The sequence below is a fragment of the Salminus brasiliensis genome, chromosome 14 (assembly GCF_030463535.1).
Source record: "Salminus brasiliensis chromosome 14, fSalBra1.hap2, whole genome shotgun sequence".
In the NCBI taxonomy this organism is placed as follows: Eukaryota; Metazoa; Chordata; class Actinopteri; order Characiformes; family Bryconidae; genus Salminus; species Salminus brasiliensis.
In genome coordinates this window covers 4,648,818-4,668,048 of record NC_132891.1, presented here as the reverse complement: position 1 = coordinate 4,668,048, position 19,231 = coordinate 4,648,818, and the positions used below count along the sequence as shown (strand labels likewise).

General features: G+C 40.9%; 1 protein-coding gene across 2 annotated transcripts; it reads right to left on the bottom strand.

Annotated features, from left to right (window-relative positions):
* Positions 1–875: 875 nt before the first annotated feature.
* raf1a (Raf-1 proto-oncogene, serine/threonine kinase a) lies at positions 876–18,497 on the bottom strand. Of its 2 annotated transcripts, XM_072696405.1 has the most exons (17): positions 18,419–18,497; positions 16,138–16,352; positions 14,691–14,803; positions 13,984–14,086; positions 13,734–13,891; positions 12,684–12,776; positions 10,550–10,703; positions 9,522–9,555; positions 9,288–9,397; positions 7,771–7,888; positions 7,566–7,650; positions 6,251–6,427; positions 6,091–6,137; positions 5,620–5,738; positions 4,838–4,969; positions 2,288–2,422; positions 876–2,024 (listed from the first exon to the last, which is right to left on the bottom strand). In XM_072696405.1, the coding sequence occupies exons 2-17, from the start codon at positions 16,333–16,335 to the stop codon at positions 1,884–1,886; spliced, it is 1,917 nt and encodes a 638-aa protein (XP_072552506.1). In that variant the 5' UTR covers positions 16,336–16,352; positions 18,419–18,497; the 3' UTR covers positions 876–1,883. The 2 variants fall into 2 exon arrangements, with proteins under 2 accessions (XP_072552506.1, XP_072552505.1); XM_072696404.1 differs by lacking the exon at positions 18,419–18,497 and having other exon boundaries at positions 16,138–16,358.
* Between the last annotated feature and the right edge of the window lie 734 nt (positions 18,498–19,231).

Below are 19,231 nucleotides of genomic sequence, written 5' to 3'. Positions count from 1 at the left end.
CCACTGTACACATCACACACACTGTCAAACTGTTGCACATTAGTGAGATGTTGGAGAAGTGAGCTTCCCGAACTACATCAACTTTTTTCTTTCAGAGTTTTAATGTTTTGCTTGAGTCTAGTTCGGACGCCAGTGCATCCAGAGCCAGTTATATAACAACAGGCAAAGTTCTACAGTCATTAATGTCACCTACAAGATCACATACTATCTCTACTAAGAACCAAGTTCATGTGGATCAAGTCTAGCCGGGGATGTTCTGGCCAAACTGGCTCAGGTTTTTTAGGGCTTTTTTGTAAGTTCACAGACCAACCGGTTTCCTTAAGTCCTACAAAAAGTATTTATTAAAAAGGGGGGCTCAGGCGTTTAAGACAAGGTGCAAGTGATCAAATTCCCCTCAGTGAGTAAGTGCAAAAACCCAAATAACCCCACCACAAGAACAAACAAATTAATAAAATCTATTAACCCTGGGGTGGGCAACGGGGGTCAATTTTTTTGGCACCTGGCACGCATCCTGGGTGTTCCGATCAGAAATGGTCAGCACAAAATATGGGTGCGAGGGATAAAGGAGGTACTACTGGCAGGAAATGATGAAAGAAGTGGTCATAGGAGATGCATTTAAAATACCAGATTTGAACGGGGCCACACAGACCTACTTTAAGTTGCACCCACCCACACCCACAGATGTACACAGCTTGTCTAGACCCTGTAGAGTTGAATCAGGTGTGTTTGAGCAGGAAAAGCACTAAACTGTGCAGGAATCCGGCCCTTCAGGACTGGGGTTTCCCACCCCTGTATTAGACTATTAGATCGGCCTTCCCATAAAAAGCCTTATTGATCATCCTAGCGAATGGAGAAACTGCACCAGAATGCAGGAATTTGGGATTTAACTTAATTTTATTAAAATAACCATTACTGAAGTATGTACTCAATAAAGTCCGCAATAAAACCTTCAAAACAAATAGCTGACAATCACTAAAGACTCAGTCATTTTTATAATGATGAGACCTACCGTTCTAATCAACACCATTAAACAGCGGCTGAACACTGATGACGCGAACATTGACCATCCATACATTACTCCAACATAAGGCATCATAAACAACAATGAAAACTGATTGAATGCTTAGAAAACTCCACACGCAAAAGGCACTTCGATTGAATTGTTTTGTGCAGTGGCAATCCTCACAAAGGCTTCCACTTCTGCGCTTAGCCAACCACAGCTTGCGAAAGGCAAGACCGCAATCTCTAACTCTCACACAGAGACGCGGCAACATTCGCAAGGCATTCTTCAGTCAGACATGAAATGTGTGTGGCAGCAAGCGATAGAAAAATAGTCTACTGAGCTTTGACTGTAAAATCAGGGTTGTTTTGCAGCCGAAGAGTAGAATTATTAGACATATGGTTATCTGTGGTTACCTTAGGTTTGTTTCGTCCGCCTGTTTCATCCACCTGTCGCAATTACATTTTTAACAACAACAAAAAAAAACTAAAATAATTTGTTTTGTGCATGAATTAGATCCCATCTTTGCCTTCAGCAAGGATTAGATCTGTTGCAGAAATGTGAATATTATAATGGAGTACACATACAAACTAGATTTTGGTTCCTTTGGGACCAAAAACACTCTTGTGGCAAGTGCATTTGTCCTTTACCTGGCTAACAAACACATTTACTCCATCCTTCTAGAGGCCTCCCAGATTTCAGATAGTTCATTTAAGAAGACCTCACAATCAGAACAGAGTAGCAAGTTCAGCAAAACGGCCAGCAAACCAAGGCCCAAAGCAAGTTGCCTTCAGCTCAGGGGCTTCTTTGCTTCCTGTGCAGCCTGGCTAGATTAACAGCCAGTGGCTTGCTGACCGGTGAGCATTTGGCATGGAGCACTGCGTTAGAAGACAGGCAGCTTCATGGAGGTCAAAGTGCAGGAATTGATGTCCTCGGTGTGTGCGGCTCTGTGCAGGGACGGCTCTGATGCGCTGCGGTTGATTTTTGGGAGGGAGTGCTGCAGCAGCTCGATGGAGGACAGGATCTACAGAAGCAAAAGGAGAAATGGACAAGGTGCTGATCCTGAGATATCTATGAGATTGATAGAGATGTACACCAAAGGCCCCCGATCATTGAGGAACAGGGTGAAAGAAAGCGAACAGCGTATGCAGAGAAACAGACGAATACCGTCTGTAATTATAGAACTATAAAGGGCTCCTATATGATTAGTGGAGCTGATATAATAGGGGAGTTCATTTTAAAGCAGGGGTGGACATAGTAGTCTATTTATAGACATTTATTGTGTACCTGTGGAAACAGAGGCCTCTCCTCTTTGGACTTTTTAATACAGTCGGCAACGAGGCGCTTCATAGCTTTGGGGCAACTCTTGTAGAGCTTACTGAGATCTGGGGACAGATAACATCTGCCAACCATAAAGATGATCTATAAAGAGAGAGAATAAAAACAGGAGAAAAACATCAGTATCAGACTTACACCCACAAGCTCAAATCAACCACAAATCAATTAAATATTACCGGTTCAAGAAACACAATGACAATGAGTGTTATTTAAAAGTAAATAAATAAATACATGCATATTCAGATCAATTATAATTGTTACATTGATCAATTAAACCATTTTATATCATCATTATTATTATTATTATTATTATTATTAAAATACCCCAATGTGTGGTTAGTGTGGCACAACAGATAACATCACAACCTGCCAGTGGGCAACTTTCCCCACATGGGAGACTGAGGTTCAATTCCTGGTCTGGGTGACTATGCTGAGCTACACCAATAAGAATCCTTGCACTACATTGGCCCACCTCTGCAATACGAGTGACCTTGTAAGTCGCTCTGAATAAGAGTGTCAACTAAACACCATAAATGTAATTGTACTCATTAACCCTCTGGGCATTTTCTCGATTATCTTTTAGTTTATCCTAAACTCACTTTTAAAGACACTTGTATATTAGATAATACCCACACGTTTTATATAAAAATGTTCCTAACAGTCTCCACTCTCTCTGTAATGAGACCCCATGTGACCTAGAGCACTGACTGAGAAAATAATCTGACCCTGACCCTAACCCCAAAAAACTGTCAGATATTAGAAATTCTTAATTTTCCAAGTTAAAACACCACTTTACCCACTTGGACGAATTGTTATGATGCTTGAAACAGGTTCACCAGAGTCTTAGCTTCACTAAATCAGAAGATTTAGGAGAGTTTGAGTGTCCACTGGTCAGTTTCATATAAAGCTATAGACGGGCGCACAAATCCGCCAACTACAGATAAGAGGTGGATGACAAGTACGGAGAGACCCGTCTTCATAGTCTCATAACTCTGGTGCAGTGAGATGCAATGGAAAGGGTTGGCTTCTCATATTTCTGTGCTGTATAATCGCAGAGATATTATTAGAAACATCGAGAAACATAAAAATGAGCTTAATGGCATTGTTTGATTAAACTCACATTCAGAGTGTTTCATAATTAATTCCGATTCGTACCAAATTAGGCAAACCAAGGTGAAATCTGAGATGATACCAGGTGTGACTTGTTGAGTGATTATTTGTTATTTGATTTTTTTGTAAATGAATGACTGAAGCAAATTAATATGATTTTCAGATTTGACATTGACATGAGACCAAATGCTATAGTTGTAGCACTAGCACTTTATTTGTTCATATTTTTTTTATAAATAAACTGAAAACCACAGTATCCAGGTCTAGTGCAGTGCTTTACTAAGAAAGCAGTAGTGGGCTGCAGGCCAGGGCTGGGCCGGGGGAATGAAGCGAGGCTACATGCCGACACTACAAACAAACAAGCAGGGCAGGAGCTGGGGAGCAAGTCTGTCTCGTGGTGTGGGGACTGTGGAGCTCAGGTAGGATTTCAGGCTAAATTTAGCCCTCAGGCTCCAAAGTGACTAGGGCAGTCAGAGTGCAAGCCTGGGGCCATGCCTGGAGAGATGTTTCTCTGGATTTTCACACTCACACTTTGCAATCTGTCTTCTTAGTGGCATAACTATATTTTAAGTATGTAAACAAAAGAGAATTCAGCCAAGTTAATGCAATTACAATCGACTGTTTTAAATTTCCCTGTTTCTGATTAGAGGGCAACTGATAAGCTTGTTTCAAAGAATAATAGGTTTTGGCTCTGTACTGATATTTAGAAATTATGCAATGCCAAAATTACATTGGAGTGGAGCATATATAAATACTGTTTTATGTATTAAAAGAGAAATAAAGTGAGTTTTAAATATGATGGATCTTAAAGAAATGGCTCAACCAAAAACATGCAAATATGACTAATCAAGCTGTCCCCGGCATAAAGCTAACGGGCAGCTATGAGATTGCTTTCACTGTTTGCAGCATTAGCTTCTCCTGACTAAACTAGGCTTTAAAACAACATATAAAGTAAATAGCTTCAAACTCATGTCAATGCTCCACTGGTTTGTTTTACTGAGAATAGCACCTTTTAAGTACTGCACGCCAGCTACCACACCACATAACTTTGGTGGAGCTGCAGGAGAACCTCATATTAGTGTAAAATCCCATAGTAATACTCTACACCTCCGACCACATGCTTCTCTACCTTCAGATCCCGCTTCTGTATCCCTCTGCTAGTCAGCAAATGCATGTATACAGCGGCCCATAAGAGAGAACTCCAAGCATGATTTGTAATTATCACAGTTGATTAAAGAGAATTACGCTAGTAGGGAGAGCCCAGTGGCAAACTGCTGCTTTAAGGCAAGTACTAGGCTTTAAGGCCATGCACCATACACTAACACACATGGCATGGTTTCAATGAATTCCATTAATCTAATCTGGTGTATATGTAGTGCAGGAACGTACTTGATCTCTGTTAGCTATGTGTGAATACGGAAGCTCTCCCGTCATCAGCTCATACAGTACAATGCCGTAGGAGTAGACATCTGATTGGAAACTGTATGGGTTGTTGTCTTGCATCCGGATCACCTCGGGGGCCTAGGTGGGAATAAGCAGAGTGGTCCAGTTACGAAACTTTACAACACACAGCAAACAAGGACTGGAAAAGTTAAGATGATGTTAGGCAAACACACTAAATGTCCAAATGTTTGTGGACACCTCATCTAACAACTGCACTCAGCTACTTTAAGTTGCACCCACTGCTGAGACAGATGTACACAGCCTGTCTAGACCCTGCAGAGGAGTACTGCCAAAAGAATAACACCACTGGAGTAGATACATGAACATGAATCTATCTGTATATGAATCTCCATTGAGCTGTGGAGCAGTGGGACTGTGTTCTCTGGAATGACGAATAGTGCTCCACTCAATACTTCTGGGATGAGTAGAGAATGAGGTGAGGTGGTGATCATCCAACATCCTGACCTCATTATCACTCTTGTCGCCAAAAGCAATCAAAGCCCCCAAATAAATGTTCCAAAGTCTAGCAGAAAGCCTTTTGCCATGGCCAGTAGAAACAGTTACTTCAACAAAAGCAGGATAAATAGCCTTGATTTTGGAAGAAACATTGAATGACCAGTGTCCCAATACTTTTGTCCATATATTGAATACAAAGCTGAAGGTCTGTATGCCTGTATGTACAGAGGACAACAATTATTTGAATCCTTTCTTTGCTATTAACAACTGACCATCCATAAAATGGAGCCTGAAGGCTGTTCCACTTGATGAGAACCGCTCCACCTGGCCTTCACCGTGGCCAAACCAAAATCTCCAATCTTCACCGTCAAGCCCTCATGCAAGAAGATGTCTGTGCTGGAGTTAAAGGTGTACCGTTTTGGGAAGGTTAACCTATGATGAAAGTATGTGATTACAACCGTGGCCTATCTGTTTATTCCATTTCCAGTGTGCAGGAGCAGACCCCCATACCATAGCCACAGCCATATTCCTAACATGTCAAGAATGTCAAGTCTGCTTTACAAACAAGAGCTAAAGAGCAATTTACAATATACACGTTCCTCGTATGCAATAATTCATATTAAAACTATCATTTGATTCTAACCTCAGCGTCTTCAAGGTGAAACCTGAAGAAAATAAGCATAGCACTCTTGTAAAGGTGCCCTAAACCCATAGAAGAAAGCATGATCTATTTAGAAGGATACTATTTGACTTCATGTCCCGGTGGATGATGTTCTTTGCATGCAAGTAGCTGAAAAAGAGAAGAAAGCCACAGGAAACTCTCAATAAAATATTTTTTAATCTCAACAGGACTTTGACAGACTAAGAGAACCTCTGTAGAAGGCTCTAATCTCACAAACTCACTCCATGCCCTGAGCAGTCTGCCTGGCGATGTCGATCAGCTGGAACATCTGGAAGTTGGTCTCCAGCACGTGGAGGTGTTTGTACAGACTGCTGCCCTCGCACCACTGCGTCACAATGGCGAGGTTATCTTTCGTCATGTAGCCCATGAACAACAGGATGTTGACATGTCTAGTTTTCCTGTGGACACAGAGAAGGCCAGAGAAGTGCAAGCATCAAGTACAAGCATGGAGCATGGTTTTTCAGTAGCATTACCATGCAGAATGCAAGGCAAACACAATCACTGAGAATTTAAAAATAGCACCTTCAGAATCATGTTGATGCTCCACTGGCATCGCCATTCTGGCACACTGGCACTGTGGGCCAGAGCGTTGGTACTGCACTGTGACCGCTCTCCGTAAATGGAGTGTGTAAAATCCTGTAGTATTGCTCAGTCCACATGCTTCTTTTACCTTCAGATGCTGTTTAGTGGTTGGTGTGGCGCAACAGATAACACCACCACCTGCCAGTGAGCTACCAACCCATGTGGGAGACTGGGGTTTGATTCCCGGTCTGGGGGACTATGTTGCGCTACACCACTCCTTGGGCAAGACTCTGAACAACCTCTGTTATAGGAGTTACCCTAAAAATAGCGTCAACTAAATGCTGTAAACCTAAATGTAAATGCGTTGGTAGCTCTCAGCTTGCCCAGAATGGCATGTGTATATTGCGTAACAACCAAATGGGGTTTGAAGCAAATGTACAATGACTATGCAGGTCACAATGATTATGCACAATGGCAGATATGCTGGAGGCTGCAAGCTACTATAAGTTTGCTACTATAGCCTTGCAGCTACAACACGTCGAGAATTTTTAGATGACAAATAAACTTAAATGTACAAATGTTTGTGGACACCACTTCTAATGAGTGCAAATGCACACACACAGCTTGTCTAGTCCCTCAAAAAAAGTATCGTCAATAAAAAAAGTGACTCTTTGGAGCAGATAAACATGAGCCTATTCACACCATGGGCTAGAGGGGTGCAAAGCCCTCCAGCATTGACCTGTGGAGTAGTGGAAGATTCCAGTTCTCTGGAACGATAGATGGTGCTCCACCCAATACTTTTGGGATGAATTTGGGAGTTGAGGACGAGGTGGGGTGGTGATCATCCAACATCCTGACCTCACTAGCTCTGACAAAATACCACTGATTTTGAACAAAACTATAAATAAATAGGTGTCCCAATACTTTTGTCCATATCAAGGGATTCAGTGAAGATTAAGGAAACTGAGCTTTGAGCTGAAACACAATAACTGCAGCTTTAACGGCACAGCTTACCGTAGAACTGCCACCTCATTGCGGAAGGCCTGGAACTGCTCCGGCGTTGGGTCTGTAACTTTCAAAATCTTCACTGCCACATCACCTGCAAGTCACCAAAGAGGAGAAGTGTTTCGATGCACTTGTTGCAGCAGAGACCAGACAGAGTTTGTGAAGAAAGAAGAAGTGCTGAGGCTGCACTAGCCAGAGCTACAGAAGCGCTTACCGTGCCATTTCCCTTTGTATACTGTTCCAAAGGAACCTGATCCGATTCGGGAGTGCAGCACAACCTCGCTGGCTTCAATCTCCCAGTAGTAGCTGGAGTCTCTCTTATCTCTTGGCCGCTGAAAGACAGTAAACCAACATCAGTTTATTTTTGTCTGAGCAAAATAATGATTTTTTGAAATGATTCCTGGAAATACTAAAAATGAAGAATTTCAATGCAGTATTGAAATAAATGTATTGCCAATGTTCTTCTAAATCTCTTGCAAAAATTGTTATTATTATTAAGATATTATTATTAAGTAAGATAAATTTGTTGACCCACCCCTTTTTTCCCCCTCCTAATTTGGTTCGGCCAATTAACAACTGCTCCTGACACTAGGAGGATAAGGTCTTAACACAAATCAGCTCCAATACATGCAAAGGCAGCCACCACCTCTTTTCTAAAATGCAGCATCGTCGGGCAGGAGGGCACTTTTCTCAGAGTGTGGACTGAGTACGGACTCTGGACGCTGATGGCAAAGCAGCATGGCCTGGGACTTAAATCCCTTGGCCATAGTGGTAGCGCATTGGACAGCTGAGCAACTCAGAATCCTGTCTCATCTATAATTAAATCTTTGCAAATAAATAAATAAATAAAAATCTATATATTAATATTAATCCAGAAAAACTACTGATTTACATGATCTTGAAAATGTGTGTACAACCCATAGTGTACAGTATTTCAGTCCACACTAGGCCACACATAGTAGAAGACTGCTAACTCTGAACCTCACACCAAGGCTTTGTTCGAAATCAAGTTTCAAGTTGATGCTTTTTTTTTTTTTTTTAACTGTACAACAATTTTAAAAACAGGAACATATTAATGAATAATAAATTAATAAGATCAATAACCAGAAACCATAAGGGCTCTTTATTATTTACATTTTAGATGCTATTAAGTAGGTCAATTTTCTCCAAGTGTCTGAATCGTTTAAATTTAAGTGTGATTGTGAGGCACTACGATCTCCCATAATGCACTGGTCATTTCTAGTGAACATGAGCTTTCTTGGTACATGAGCTCAATGTAGACCACAATGCACTGCAAGTCTCTGTTACTAAGCAACAGACATCAAAACATGGCAAATGGAGCAGATGATGATTGCTCATTCAAGCAAGTAGTTACGAGCCACTGGATGCCATGAAGGTCAGATATTCTCAGAAACAGTTGGTTAACAGTAGGTGTAGGTTGCTCAGCAAACAGAATGGTCAGTGATTTTTCCTTAAACAGCTCAATGCTTTTATTAACTTTAATTTAGAATTCAGTCTGTGTGTGTGTTTTTCAACGGCTGTAAACATGCCTTGGCCAGTCAAGGCCTGTAGAGGGCTACAGGTTCAGAAATAATCAGGGCCTATCAGAGGTATTATGTGCGTGTTCCTTCACTTCTATGTTTCACAGGATGTACTTGAAAAAAGGGAAGTGTTCTCAATGCATCTACTCTGGTTCTAGGTGGAAGGGAAGTGGCACAGTTGAGAGCTTACGATTTTGTTTTTCTCCTGAGAATTGAAGGACGATGCCCTCTCTTTTGGAGCTGGTGCTGGAGTTTTGGACTGGTTCCAGCCAGTCGGACTCTGGCTCGGGGAACTACCAGCTGTTGAAAACAAACAAACAAAAAAAACATGATCAGATGGAGCATTTCGTTTTTTCCACACCAGACAGAATAAACAGAACACAATCAAAACGCATTTCTTATGCGATACCATGGTCTCCCTTACCTGAACTGTGACCGTGACCATGGCGTATGGCATCCTACATGGAGATAAATAAAATAAAAGCAAGGAAGGAAATTAGGTAAATAAATAATAATAATAATAAAAAACACAAAGTCACATGAATGTAATGTAACTCCAGCATGTGTCCTTTTATTTTTCCCCACTATACACTGAAGGAAGCTTACAGCACAAACCAAAACATGCTGTTGCCCATATAGAGCTGCTGCGGGAAGGTTGCAGATCTCTGACTAGATCAATAATAAATAAACAAACAAACAAACACTGTTGCACATTCAAAACTAGAGGTGTCGAAGAGGTGAACAATACCTACTCTTCTCTTCAGACAAAATCGTCGGCACCAGGAGCTAGGAGAAGTATTCAGGCAATCTAGCTACTCCCCACCATGGCACAATGACAGAGTAAAGAGAAAAAAAGGGAAATAGAGAGAGCGTGAGGGTGAAAAGAGAAGTGGACAGAGCACTAACTGGTGTCCAGAGCATAAATGAACCTGCTTTGAACCAGATTCTAACCATGACCATGTCACAGATGAGCCGTTTGTGCTATTTAGGCATTCACAAAAGTAAATGCTTTTCTCAGCACAGCACAAGCCAATCATTCTCAATGTTGCATTATTGCATTATTGATTCAGCAGTGCATTTTTAAAATACACTACAATCCATAACTCATTGGCAATGCTTAGAAAAAATAACTGCAATTTCTCATCATCATGAAGCCCTGCTCTCCAGGACCGCTGGCAGAGTTTGACACCAGCTAGTGACTAACAGATGGAATCGATCAGAAAAGAGGGGCCACTTACAGCACTGAACACAACGAGAGCAGAAAGAGTACAGTGGGCAGCAGAAGTAAAGAAAATGACCTGACTGACAGAAGAAGTAAAAGGGGGAAGTCAGGGCAGAGGCATGCTCGGGATGGTTTGAGCGCTCCTTGCTATTTTGAGAGCGTCTTTAAGAAAACCCGAGAAGAGGAGAGAGAGAGCGAGCGAGCGAGCGAGAGAGAGGTCCTGTTGTTACCTCGATCAGGCTGCCGTCGACAGGCAGGGCAGTGCTGACCATGTGCACGTTGGGTGTGGAGGTGGACCGCTGCCTCTGCGAGAGAGCGCCTGCGGAGGGGGGGTACGCGGTGGAGTAATTGAAGGCGTGAGGGGTTGAATGTCTGTGCAGTGAGCTGGGAGGGTACACAAAAGAAACATCAGTGGTTGCTGTGCCAAAAGCACTAGGGTAGAACATAAGCAGGTTTGACTGGAATACTATGGCTGGTCTATGAAAGGTTCATCAGTAAGAGGAATACTAATGCACGGATGCATCAGAATGCACTTACCTGAAATAATAGTGATTCAACTGCATTATAACTATAATAACTCGCTCTTTTTTTAAGATAAAATAGCTTTGCATTCAGCCACAAGAGCATTAGTGAGGTCAGAATAGTGGATGACTCCCTTTCTCATCCCAAAAGTACTAGAAGGAGCACCAACCATCATTCCAGAGAACACATGGAGCTCCACTGCTCCACAGCTTAATGCTGGGGGGCTTTATACTACTCTAGCCCACACCTGGCATTAGGCAGCATGGTGTCAATACTAGGTTCATGTTTATCTGCTCCAGAGAGTCCTAGTCTATTGGCAGTACTTCTCTACAGAGGTTAGACAAGCTGTGTGTGCGCATTTGCACATCTGTGCAGCAAAGAGTCAGACGAAGGCAGACTGACACTATTTATTTTTTTTGACCATGCTGAGCATCTGTGATGTAAACATGGACTCGAACCAACTAATCAATAACAGGGAATCAGGGGAAAAATATATATATCAATCAATGTTTTAGTTATCGTAGACCTACAATGCTTTGCGTGATGAACATTTCCTGATGAACGGACCAACAGAAAACGTGAAGATGTTCGATGTTAAGATCATTAGCAGATGTTTAGACACATTAGGTTTTTCTAAGCAGCACAACAATTTGTAATCAATAACTTTTATGAAAGGCAAACTCGAACGTCAGTGCTAAGGGCTGGAGCACGGTATTCTATTCTGAGGATTAATGTTATGTAATTAGCTCTGGCACAATGTTCACACTTTGAAACGTTAATCATGTTTCCCAGCGCTGGCAGAACAACGTGCATGTCTGATTGCACCTAACCAGAAAAGCACCAGGAAACAATACACTCCTTTCATGCCTGACGTGTTCTGAGCAGCTCTTGGATTCATGTGCATTTGGAAAAGGGTAATTGAAACAGGGATTAATGCGGTTCTAGGTCACAGCCAAGATGCTTTTCACCTCCTCAGCTAAACCCGATAAAGTTAACACAGCTACCAAAGCACTAACCATCATTAAGCATGATCACTGATCTAGAGCTTTTTGTGATAGGAACTGTGGTTAAAAAAAAGAAAACGTCCATCAGGGATTGTAGGCATAATAAAGTGCAAAAAATGCAGAATGCAGTCTGCTGATCATGATCTGATGGCATGAACAGCTATTTACAGATCTGCACTACTGGACTGCTCAAAAAAAAGAGCCTTCACCACCAATATTCTTCTGCATTACAAGAAAATCAAGACTGAATCTGCAAATTGCTTAATTTTCTGCCGTTGAGATGAACTCAATTATGGTTCAGTTCAAATCTGATTTTTATAAGTTCATATAAACTTGCTTATTCAGATTTTCCCCAAGGAATGTTAAAGGGAGCCTCTAGCCAAGCTAGGAAACCCCTTTCTAATGGGGTATCCAAAGGGGGAGGAACCTCTGAAGAAAACTACAACTGCTTCGGTGTGTATTTTGGGGGGAGGGCTGTGCGAAATGTCTTCTAGCAGTGATGTTCGCAGCCTTCCTTCAGCTTCCACCAACTAAACACATACAAGACAGTGCAAGGGCCCTCCATCACTTCCACCCCATCCCAAAAGCAGGTGGTTTTGACACGTTCTATGAAGGGGCTTCCCTCCACCCCCAGGCTGGCTAGATGGTTCCCTTCAACATCAACAACAATGCATCCTACTCGGAGCTAAACTGGGGCCCAATTCACTCCTAATTAAAACTCAGCCTGAGAATATCCTTTCCAAAAAGCCACCAAGTTATCAAAATGGTGCCCTGACAGCTGCAGAGTTTATTACAACAGCCACTGCAAAATGTAAAGCTTATGCAGTAGAGGTTTTACCTGCTGGGGATTCTGGAGAGGGATTCCCTCATCCTCCTTGAGGTAATGTGAGGCAGAGATGGAGCCCCACCTTCACCAGGGGTGGGAAATAACCTGCCCGAACAAACACAGTAGAGTTAAAGTTGTCTATTGACAGGCGTTAAACCATTTGTATAAAAGCATAAATACTCAAACAGATCTAAAAGCAAATTTAGGATGCCTCAGTCCAGAGAGAAAAAACTTTGCTTGTTAAATTCTAATTAATTTATACAGTGTAATTTTCATAGAACATAATTTATGATATTTCTGTGTAGAAAGCAGGAGAACGGGTCCTATGAACTGATTAAGCTTAGGAACAAGAAGCTCTATTGTTTACTGCAGAGCTTTTTGGTCTTAATTAAAAACAGTAGTGCTAATGCAGAACCTCCTTCTCCCCATTAACCAACACTGAATCAAGACCCCTGAGTGTTGTATTAACCATACTGATTGGTGAGGACGTGCTCCTGGACGTGCCTTCTATGTGAAACATACTAAAAATATGAAGCAAAAGCCCTATGAATCCCTCACAATTCCTGCAATCAGTATGAACTGCTGAATATAAGCTTTTTATCATGGATCACAGATTTTACCAGCCACAACATTAGCACCACCTGCCTAATACTGAGTAGGTCCGCGTAGAGCCACCACAACAGACCTGACCAGTCGAGGCATGGACTCCAAAAGACCTCTAAAGGCATCCTGTGGTGTCTGGCACCAGGACATTAGCAGCAGATCCTTTAAGACCCAAAAAAACTGACTGTTCCCTTGCCTGTTCACTTCTTCTAATGTGTCCACCCCTTGACAGATGCCACTGTAGATGAAGATGATGAAGTCTTTCACATCGCATGCGAGTGGTGCTAATGTTATGGCTGATATAACATGTATCAGGATCATTGTTTGTACATATTGCCCGAGTCATTCGGCTTGGTTTTTTCTTTTAACGCTTTTATGTGTTTGGTATGTCATGCCATTGGCAGCCTCAGTGCTTAAACTGTGCTTAGAAAAACAGACACAGAATATTACAAGCCTTACAGGAGTTGCCTGATGTTACTCCAGTCCACACACATTGTAGGAACCTTAGTGCTGCAATGCTCATGGAATTTATATCCACATGTCTGGCAACGAAAGCCGTTCAAAAGGAACTTCTGGCATATGTCACAGAAAGCCAACTTCAGAAAGGTTTTCCGAACCTGAAAAATGACCAACAGCAGCATATTTAGGGCCAACATCTAAATTTAGTATTAAACATTGAGCACTTGTTCAGCTTTTCAGTGCCACTCACAAAATTGTGTGTGGTCAGGGGCACATGGTCCAAGACCTCCACCAGAAGTTCCTCCCCGATGAGCGAGGTAGAGTCCGTGTTCCAATCCATACGAGACTTTTTACTGCAAGAGCATGAGAAGTGTCCAAAAAATGAGTGTAAGCACATTCTGTTATGATTAAAAACACACAATTAAAGAAGCAGTGCTGCTCAATTAAGATTTCATATATTATTAGACTGCTTTTGAATGCGGAACACTTCTACATCAACGTGTGTCTTTGTGTGTCGTTTGGCTTCTGTCACTTCTGCAAACCAACACTTGCACCCGCCCAGTTGCATCACCTACACTGACCTCACTCCAGTGGTTTAGACAACAATCCCACAATTCTGTTCTTTGTTTACAAACGTGAACGTGTCCATGTTAGCACAAGTGAAACACAGCAATTTCTCAAAGCAAAACAAACATTCGTTGCTACAGATGAGAAATACAGCATGCAAGTGATATCACAGGGCTGAGGATCCACAGTAAACAAGTCTAATAATTCATGGCAAACACAAACGCCACATGATCAGACATCTGAACTAGAAACAATCCATTCAAAGTTTACTTGCAGCAATGAAACGGTGAACTGTACAACAACGCATTCAGTATTTTAAGTTCTTCTACTGTTCCCTCTCAGAGTTAAACACGATTAGACCCTATTCTTTCATTCTAACAACGGTCTTACCTCCTGTGGCCAGCATCGAGCTTGTAGACAGCACAACACTCAGGCTGAAGCCCTCGCACCTTCAGGGCTTTGATAAGGCAGCTGTGAAGAGTCATGCCGGACCTCACGTTCACCTGCACAACGCCACAAACAAGGAATTCACTTGTATTTGGATACAGAATTAATTTAGCAGAGGTTTCAGCTTTGCATATAGTCAGTCAAACAAACACTCTGTATTTTAATTTCTGCCGCTTTGTCTCCATTTTTCCAGTTTGACATAATCTTGAATCTTTTCTATACATCATGTCAAAACTTCAGAATGAACGAACCAATAAAAATGCTCCAAAATGACACAATGAAAATCTTTTTACATTGACTTCCACTGAAAGTTAAGAAGGTTTTCTCCTTCTCCTGCAAAGTCGCTGTTTAGAGATTGGAGACAAGGTTTTTGCAAGCAACATGCAAAGAATTGCAGGATGTCACGACAATGCATACTAAGTAAATATAAACACTATAATTACCCCAAGGAAAAAAAGAAAAGTGTAATGCAGTGCAAATCTTTTCAGCTTTCTGGTGAATGTTAGAGCCACACTTCCTCCTGCCTTGTAAATCAGTTTAGCAAGTTTAGCTTAGCCAACACTGTCAAAACAATGCCTTTTTGAGGACTACCCTCTCCATACCAATCTATGCTAAACCTAGAGTAAACTCCAAATGTGAAAAGCTATATTAAATATAAACTATATTTTTAGTTTTTGAGATGAAAAGTACCCTATTTAAAAAGTTTCAACCCGATATTAATGCCACACCGTACTGGAAAAAAACTGACACTGCACTAAATAATTTTTCTGCTATATACATTTACATCTGTACACATCTGCAAAATCACATACATATAATGTTCACCAGATTTCATTAGAAGTCAATGACCTAACTTGGTTATGAAAAAAGAACTCTGTGTATCCAAGGCCGAAGTGAAATAAATGAATATAGTTCAGATACTGTATAATCTGCCTCTGACATACACATAATGGAAAATGAAAACAGCACAGATTGTCCTTTTGTATAAAGCAGCAGAAAATGTGTCCAGATGTGTCGGAGTTCATTTGAATGGCAGGTGACCTCGTCTTGCGGTGTGACTAGTGCCATATATACACTGCGATGACTAGGCTCAAACGATAAATGTATATAGAGGAATTACGATATGAGATTTGAAAGAAGAGTACTGAATGTAATGTATCATGGTTTTGGCTGAGAAGCAGAGTGCTGTGGCACTGAAAATTAACAATAGTATTACCATATTTTTAATATATATATACATCAAACCCCATTGCAGCAACTTAAATTACAGCTCTGAATTTTCTCCCATCTTCCAAAATATTCAGCTACCATTTCACATTCATTACAGTGATGCAGTGATGCTGTGCACTGGAGAATGGTTTGCAGTGTGCGTGACTGGTATCTCACTCACAACAGTGCGTTGCTGGTTGGGCAGGTACACTCGGATGGTGCTGCTGGTTTTGGAGTCTGCAATTTTGCTGTCATCTGAAGAGCGGCGCTGGTAGGGGAACCCCTGCACCATCGTTGGGGAGCAAGGGTTCTCAAAGACCGAGTCCTTCATTCCTAGCCCGTTGCTTAGGGTCTTCCAGGCTCCTTGGAAGTGCTCCATTGGAATTGCTTACAGATCTAAGAGAAAAGAAAAGTGATATTTCAGAAAACAGACAATTCTTAAGAGGGTTCAAATACATGAAGGTAGTACGAGTGTCGGGCTACAGTGTAAACTACGCCCTATACACTGTATAGTGAACTATTCTGGGAGTGTCACTTCACACGTGGGGTCTGAAAATACAGTAGAGTTACTGAATAGCCATAATGAACTGTACTGTGTGACCCATGCTCTGTTCCTTCAGCCATGTATACTGCCCTTAATAATAATAATAATAATTATAATGTTCTATATAGTGATCCTGACTGGTGATTACGAGACCACGAAATGGGTGTATGGCATGACATTATGAGTATTAACCTGTTGAATGAAAGCTTTTAATAGAGAACAGCTTCTTAAAGAATTTCTAAGCACGATTTGATTAGATTTTAGTATATAAACATTCATATAGTATAGTAGTATAACTTCAGAAGGTACTATATATACACATACATACACACAAGTACTATAGAAGCAGCCCTGTTACAATCACTATTTGTTTTTAATAACTTGCGATAAAAGATATTAGTCATACTATTGATATACTAATGATAACAGCATAAAAACAATAACAATAAAGAGCACTGATATTACAGTTGGAAAGATATATATTTTTGCAATTCGTACTGTCTGTCAAAGGTTTGCAGCATTTCTATTAATACTGTTGTTTTGAAAAAAATAACTTAATCACCTACTAGCAATTTGACAATATTTCTTGTGATTAATTGTGTTATTGCAATACATAATATGCTTTTCTAAGCATAAACATATGATCAGTACTTAAAGAGCATGTTTCATTTCAAACATTGTAATTGGTCTGGTTTAAATGGATGAAATGGAGCAAATACTAAACAGAAATCAATGTACTCAGCATGGGACAGTATTATGTAGTAGACAGGATGATGAATTTTGTCACATATCACAATCACAATAAATAGTGTATTGCGTAAAAATGTCTTTAAATATTGCAATAACAGAATATTTTGACCATATCGCCCAGCCGTACCTATTAGCCTTAAGTACAAATGTACAGAGGCAGCTTTACAAAAAAATAAATAAATAAAAATAATAATAATAATTGGTCATTGCATGCTTCACAGAAGAATAGTATGACTGGCTAAAATATAGATAGTCGATACTGAGGTCATGCCCCTACATTGTATGATAATGTAGTTGTTGAGAACCCAACAGTGGTTCTACAAACTAGGGATGGACCGATCCAGCTGTTTCAGTTCCGATACGATACATAAACTTTGCATATCGGTCGATACCCGATACCAGTCCGATACCATTGCTGAATTAATACACTGTATACCTCACCATGTGGGAGAGACTTAAGGCATCAGGATTGACTTAAACATTACTTATTACTTATAATATAACAAATTAACACAGATATAAATAAATTAATTTGACATGTCATTTATTTAATTGCATTTATTGCAGTCTCACACCAACAGATTAAAGTGAAAGGATCGGTTGGATCGGCCTAATTATCGGGACCGATACCCGATCCTAATATCGGATCAGTGCATCCCTACTACAGACCTTTAAATAAACATCTGCTGAACCTTTCTCCGATGACCAAGTTGCAGCAGAACAATTTGGTAATGCAAAGCTCATGTTTTTGGTCAAATTGGGATGCTCTTCCTATAGATCTAATAAGCCACCCTAAGAACAGCCTATAATTATTATACAGCTCATATGGTCATATGGATGGATGATTGATAGATAGCTCATGATGGCCCAATCAGCATCCCCAGAGGTCCCTAGAGTAGGGAATCACCAAGCATCATCTGCTTTAGCTTAGAGTTGCACTCCCTTTGCACAAGTTGCTTCCTTCTTAACACGCTCTACTACACCGCCTGTTAACCTAACAGGCTCTTCTTGCCAAACACCACAGAAACACTGATTACATAATCTATTGCCCTTTGGATTAGCCACTGCTGCAGCAAATACCAGCGCAGAACAAGGTACAAAATGAGGAACCAGAACTGGATCTGAAATTTTTCAAATGATAAACCAACCGGTCGTGGGCACTACCCACCTTCAGACTGGCCAATCCAAAGCCTGAGGACAGACCAAGCGCATTAAGTTCCAGTCCTTCAGATACAGTTCAATCAGCGCTGGAACTAAACAGAAGAACAGTACATGTCCAAGACATCAAGTTCAGCATCCCTTTGTCAAACAGACAATTTTCCTAAAATTTCCTAAAGTTTGTGGACACCCCTTCTAATGAATGCATTTAGCTACTTTAAGCTGCACCCATTGAACCATGCTGCCTAATAGAAGGGGGTATAAAGCCCCCCCAGCATTGAGCTGTGGAGCAGTGGAAGAACTGTGTTGTCTGGAATGATGGATGGTGGAGCTCCATCCAGTACTTTTGGCATCCTGACCTCACTAACTAATCTCTGAATGCAATCAAATCCTCACTGCAATTCTCCTCCAAAATCTAGTAGAAAGCCTTCTTCCCTGGACAGTAGTGACAGTTACTCCAACCAAAAAAAAAAGAACAAACTTTTTGTTGACACCCTCAATTTTAGAAGAAACAATGAATGAGTAAGTGTCCCAATACTTTTGTTCAAATAGTGTATGTTTACTACTATGAGGTGAGAATTTGCTCAGTAAATCGTCCATTAAATGTTTAGCCTGCTCCCAACACACCAGATCCAGACTGATCCGCTATTTAACAAGCCTTTAAGTCCATGATAGCAGCATTTAATTGGACATTTGAACACAACAGGCTTCTTCTATGGTGTAAATAATATCACAATATCACACCACTCAGTCAGCCAGCAATGCCTCAAAAACCAAACAAACAAATAAACAAAAAAAATGAGTCTCAATAGTAGAGAACCTA

What these genes read in the sequence shown, in the direction of transcription:
- raf1a (XM_072696405.1), bottom strand. Translation starts at nt 16,335, where the DNA reads ATGGAGCACTTCCAAGGAGCCTGGAAGACCCTAAGCAACGGGCTAGGA. An exon ending in CCAACCAGCAACGCACTGTT is followed by an intron (nt 14,804 to 16,137) that starts GTGAGTGAGATA and finishes GGCGTTGTGCAG; the next exon opens with GTGAACGTGAGGTCCGGCAT. An exon ending in CTCTCCAGAATCCCCAGCAG is followed by an intron (nt 10,704 to 12,683) that starts GTAAAACCTCTA and finishes GTACCCTCCCAG; the next exon opens with CTCACTGCACAGACATTCAA.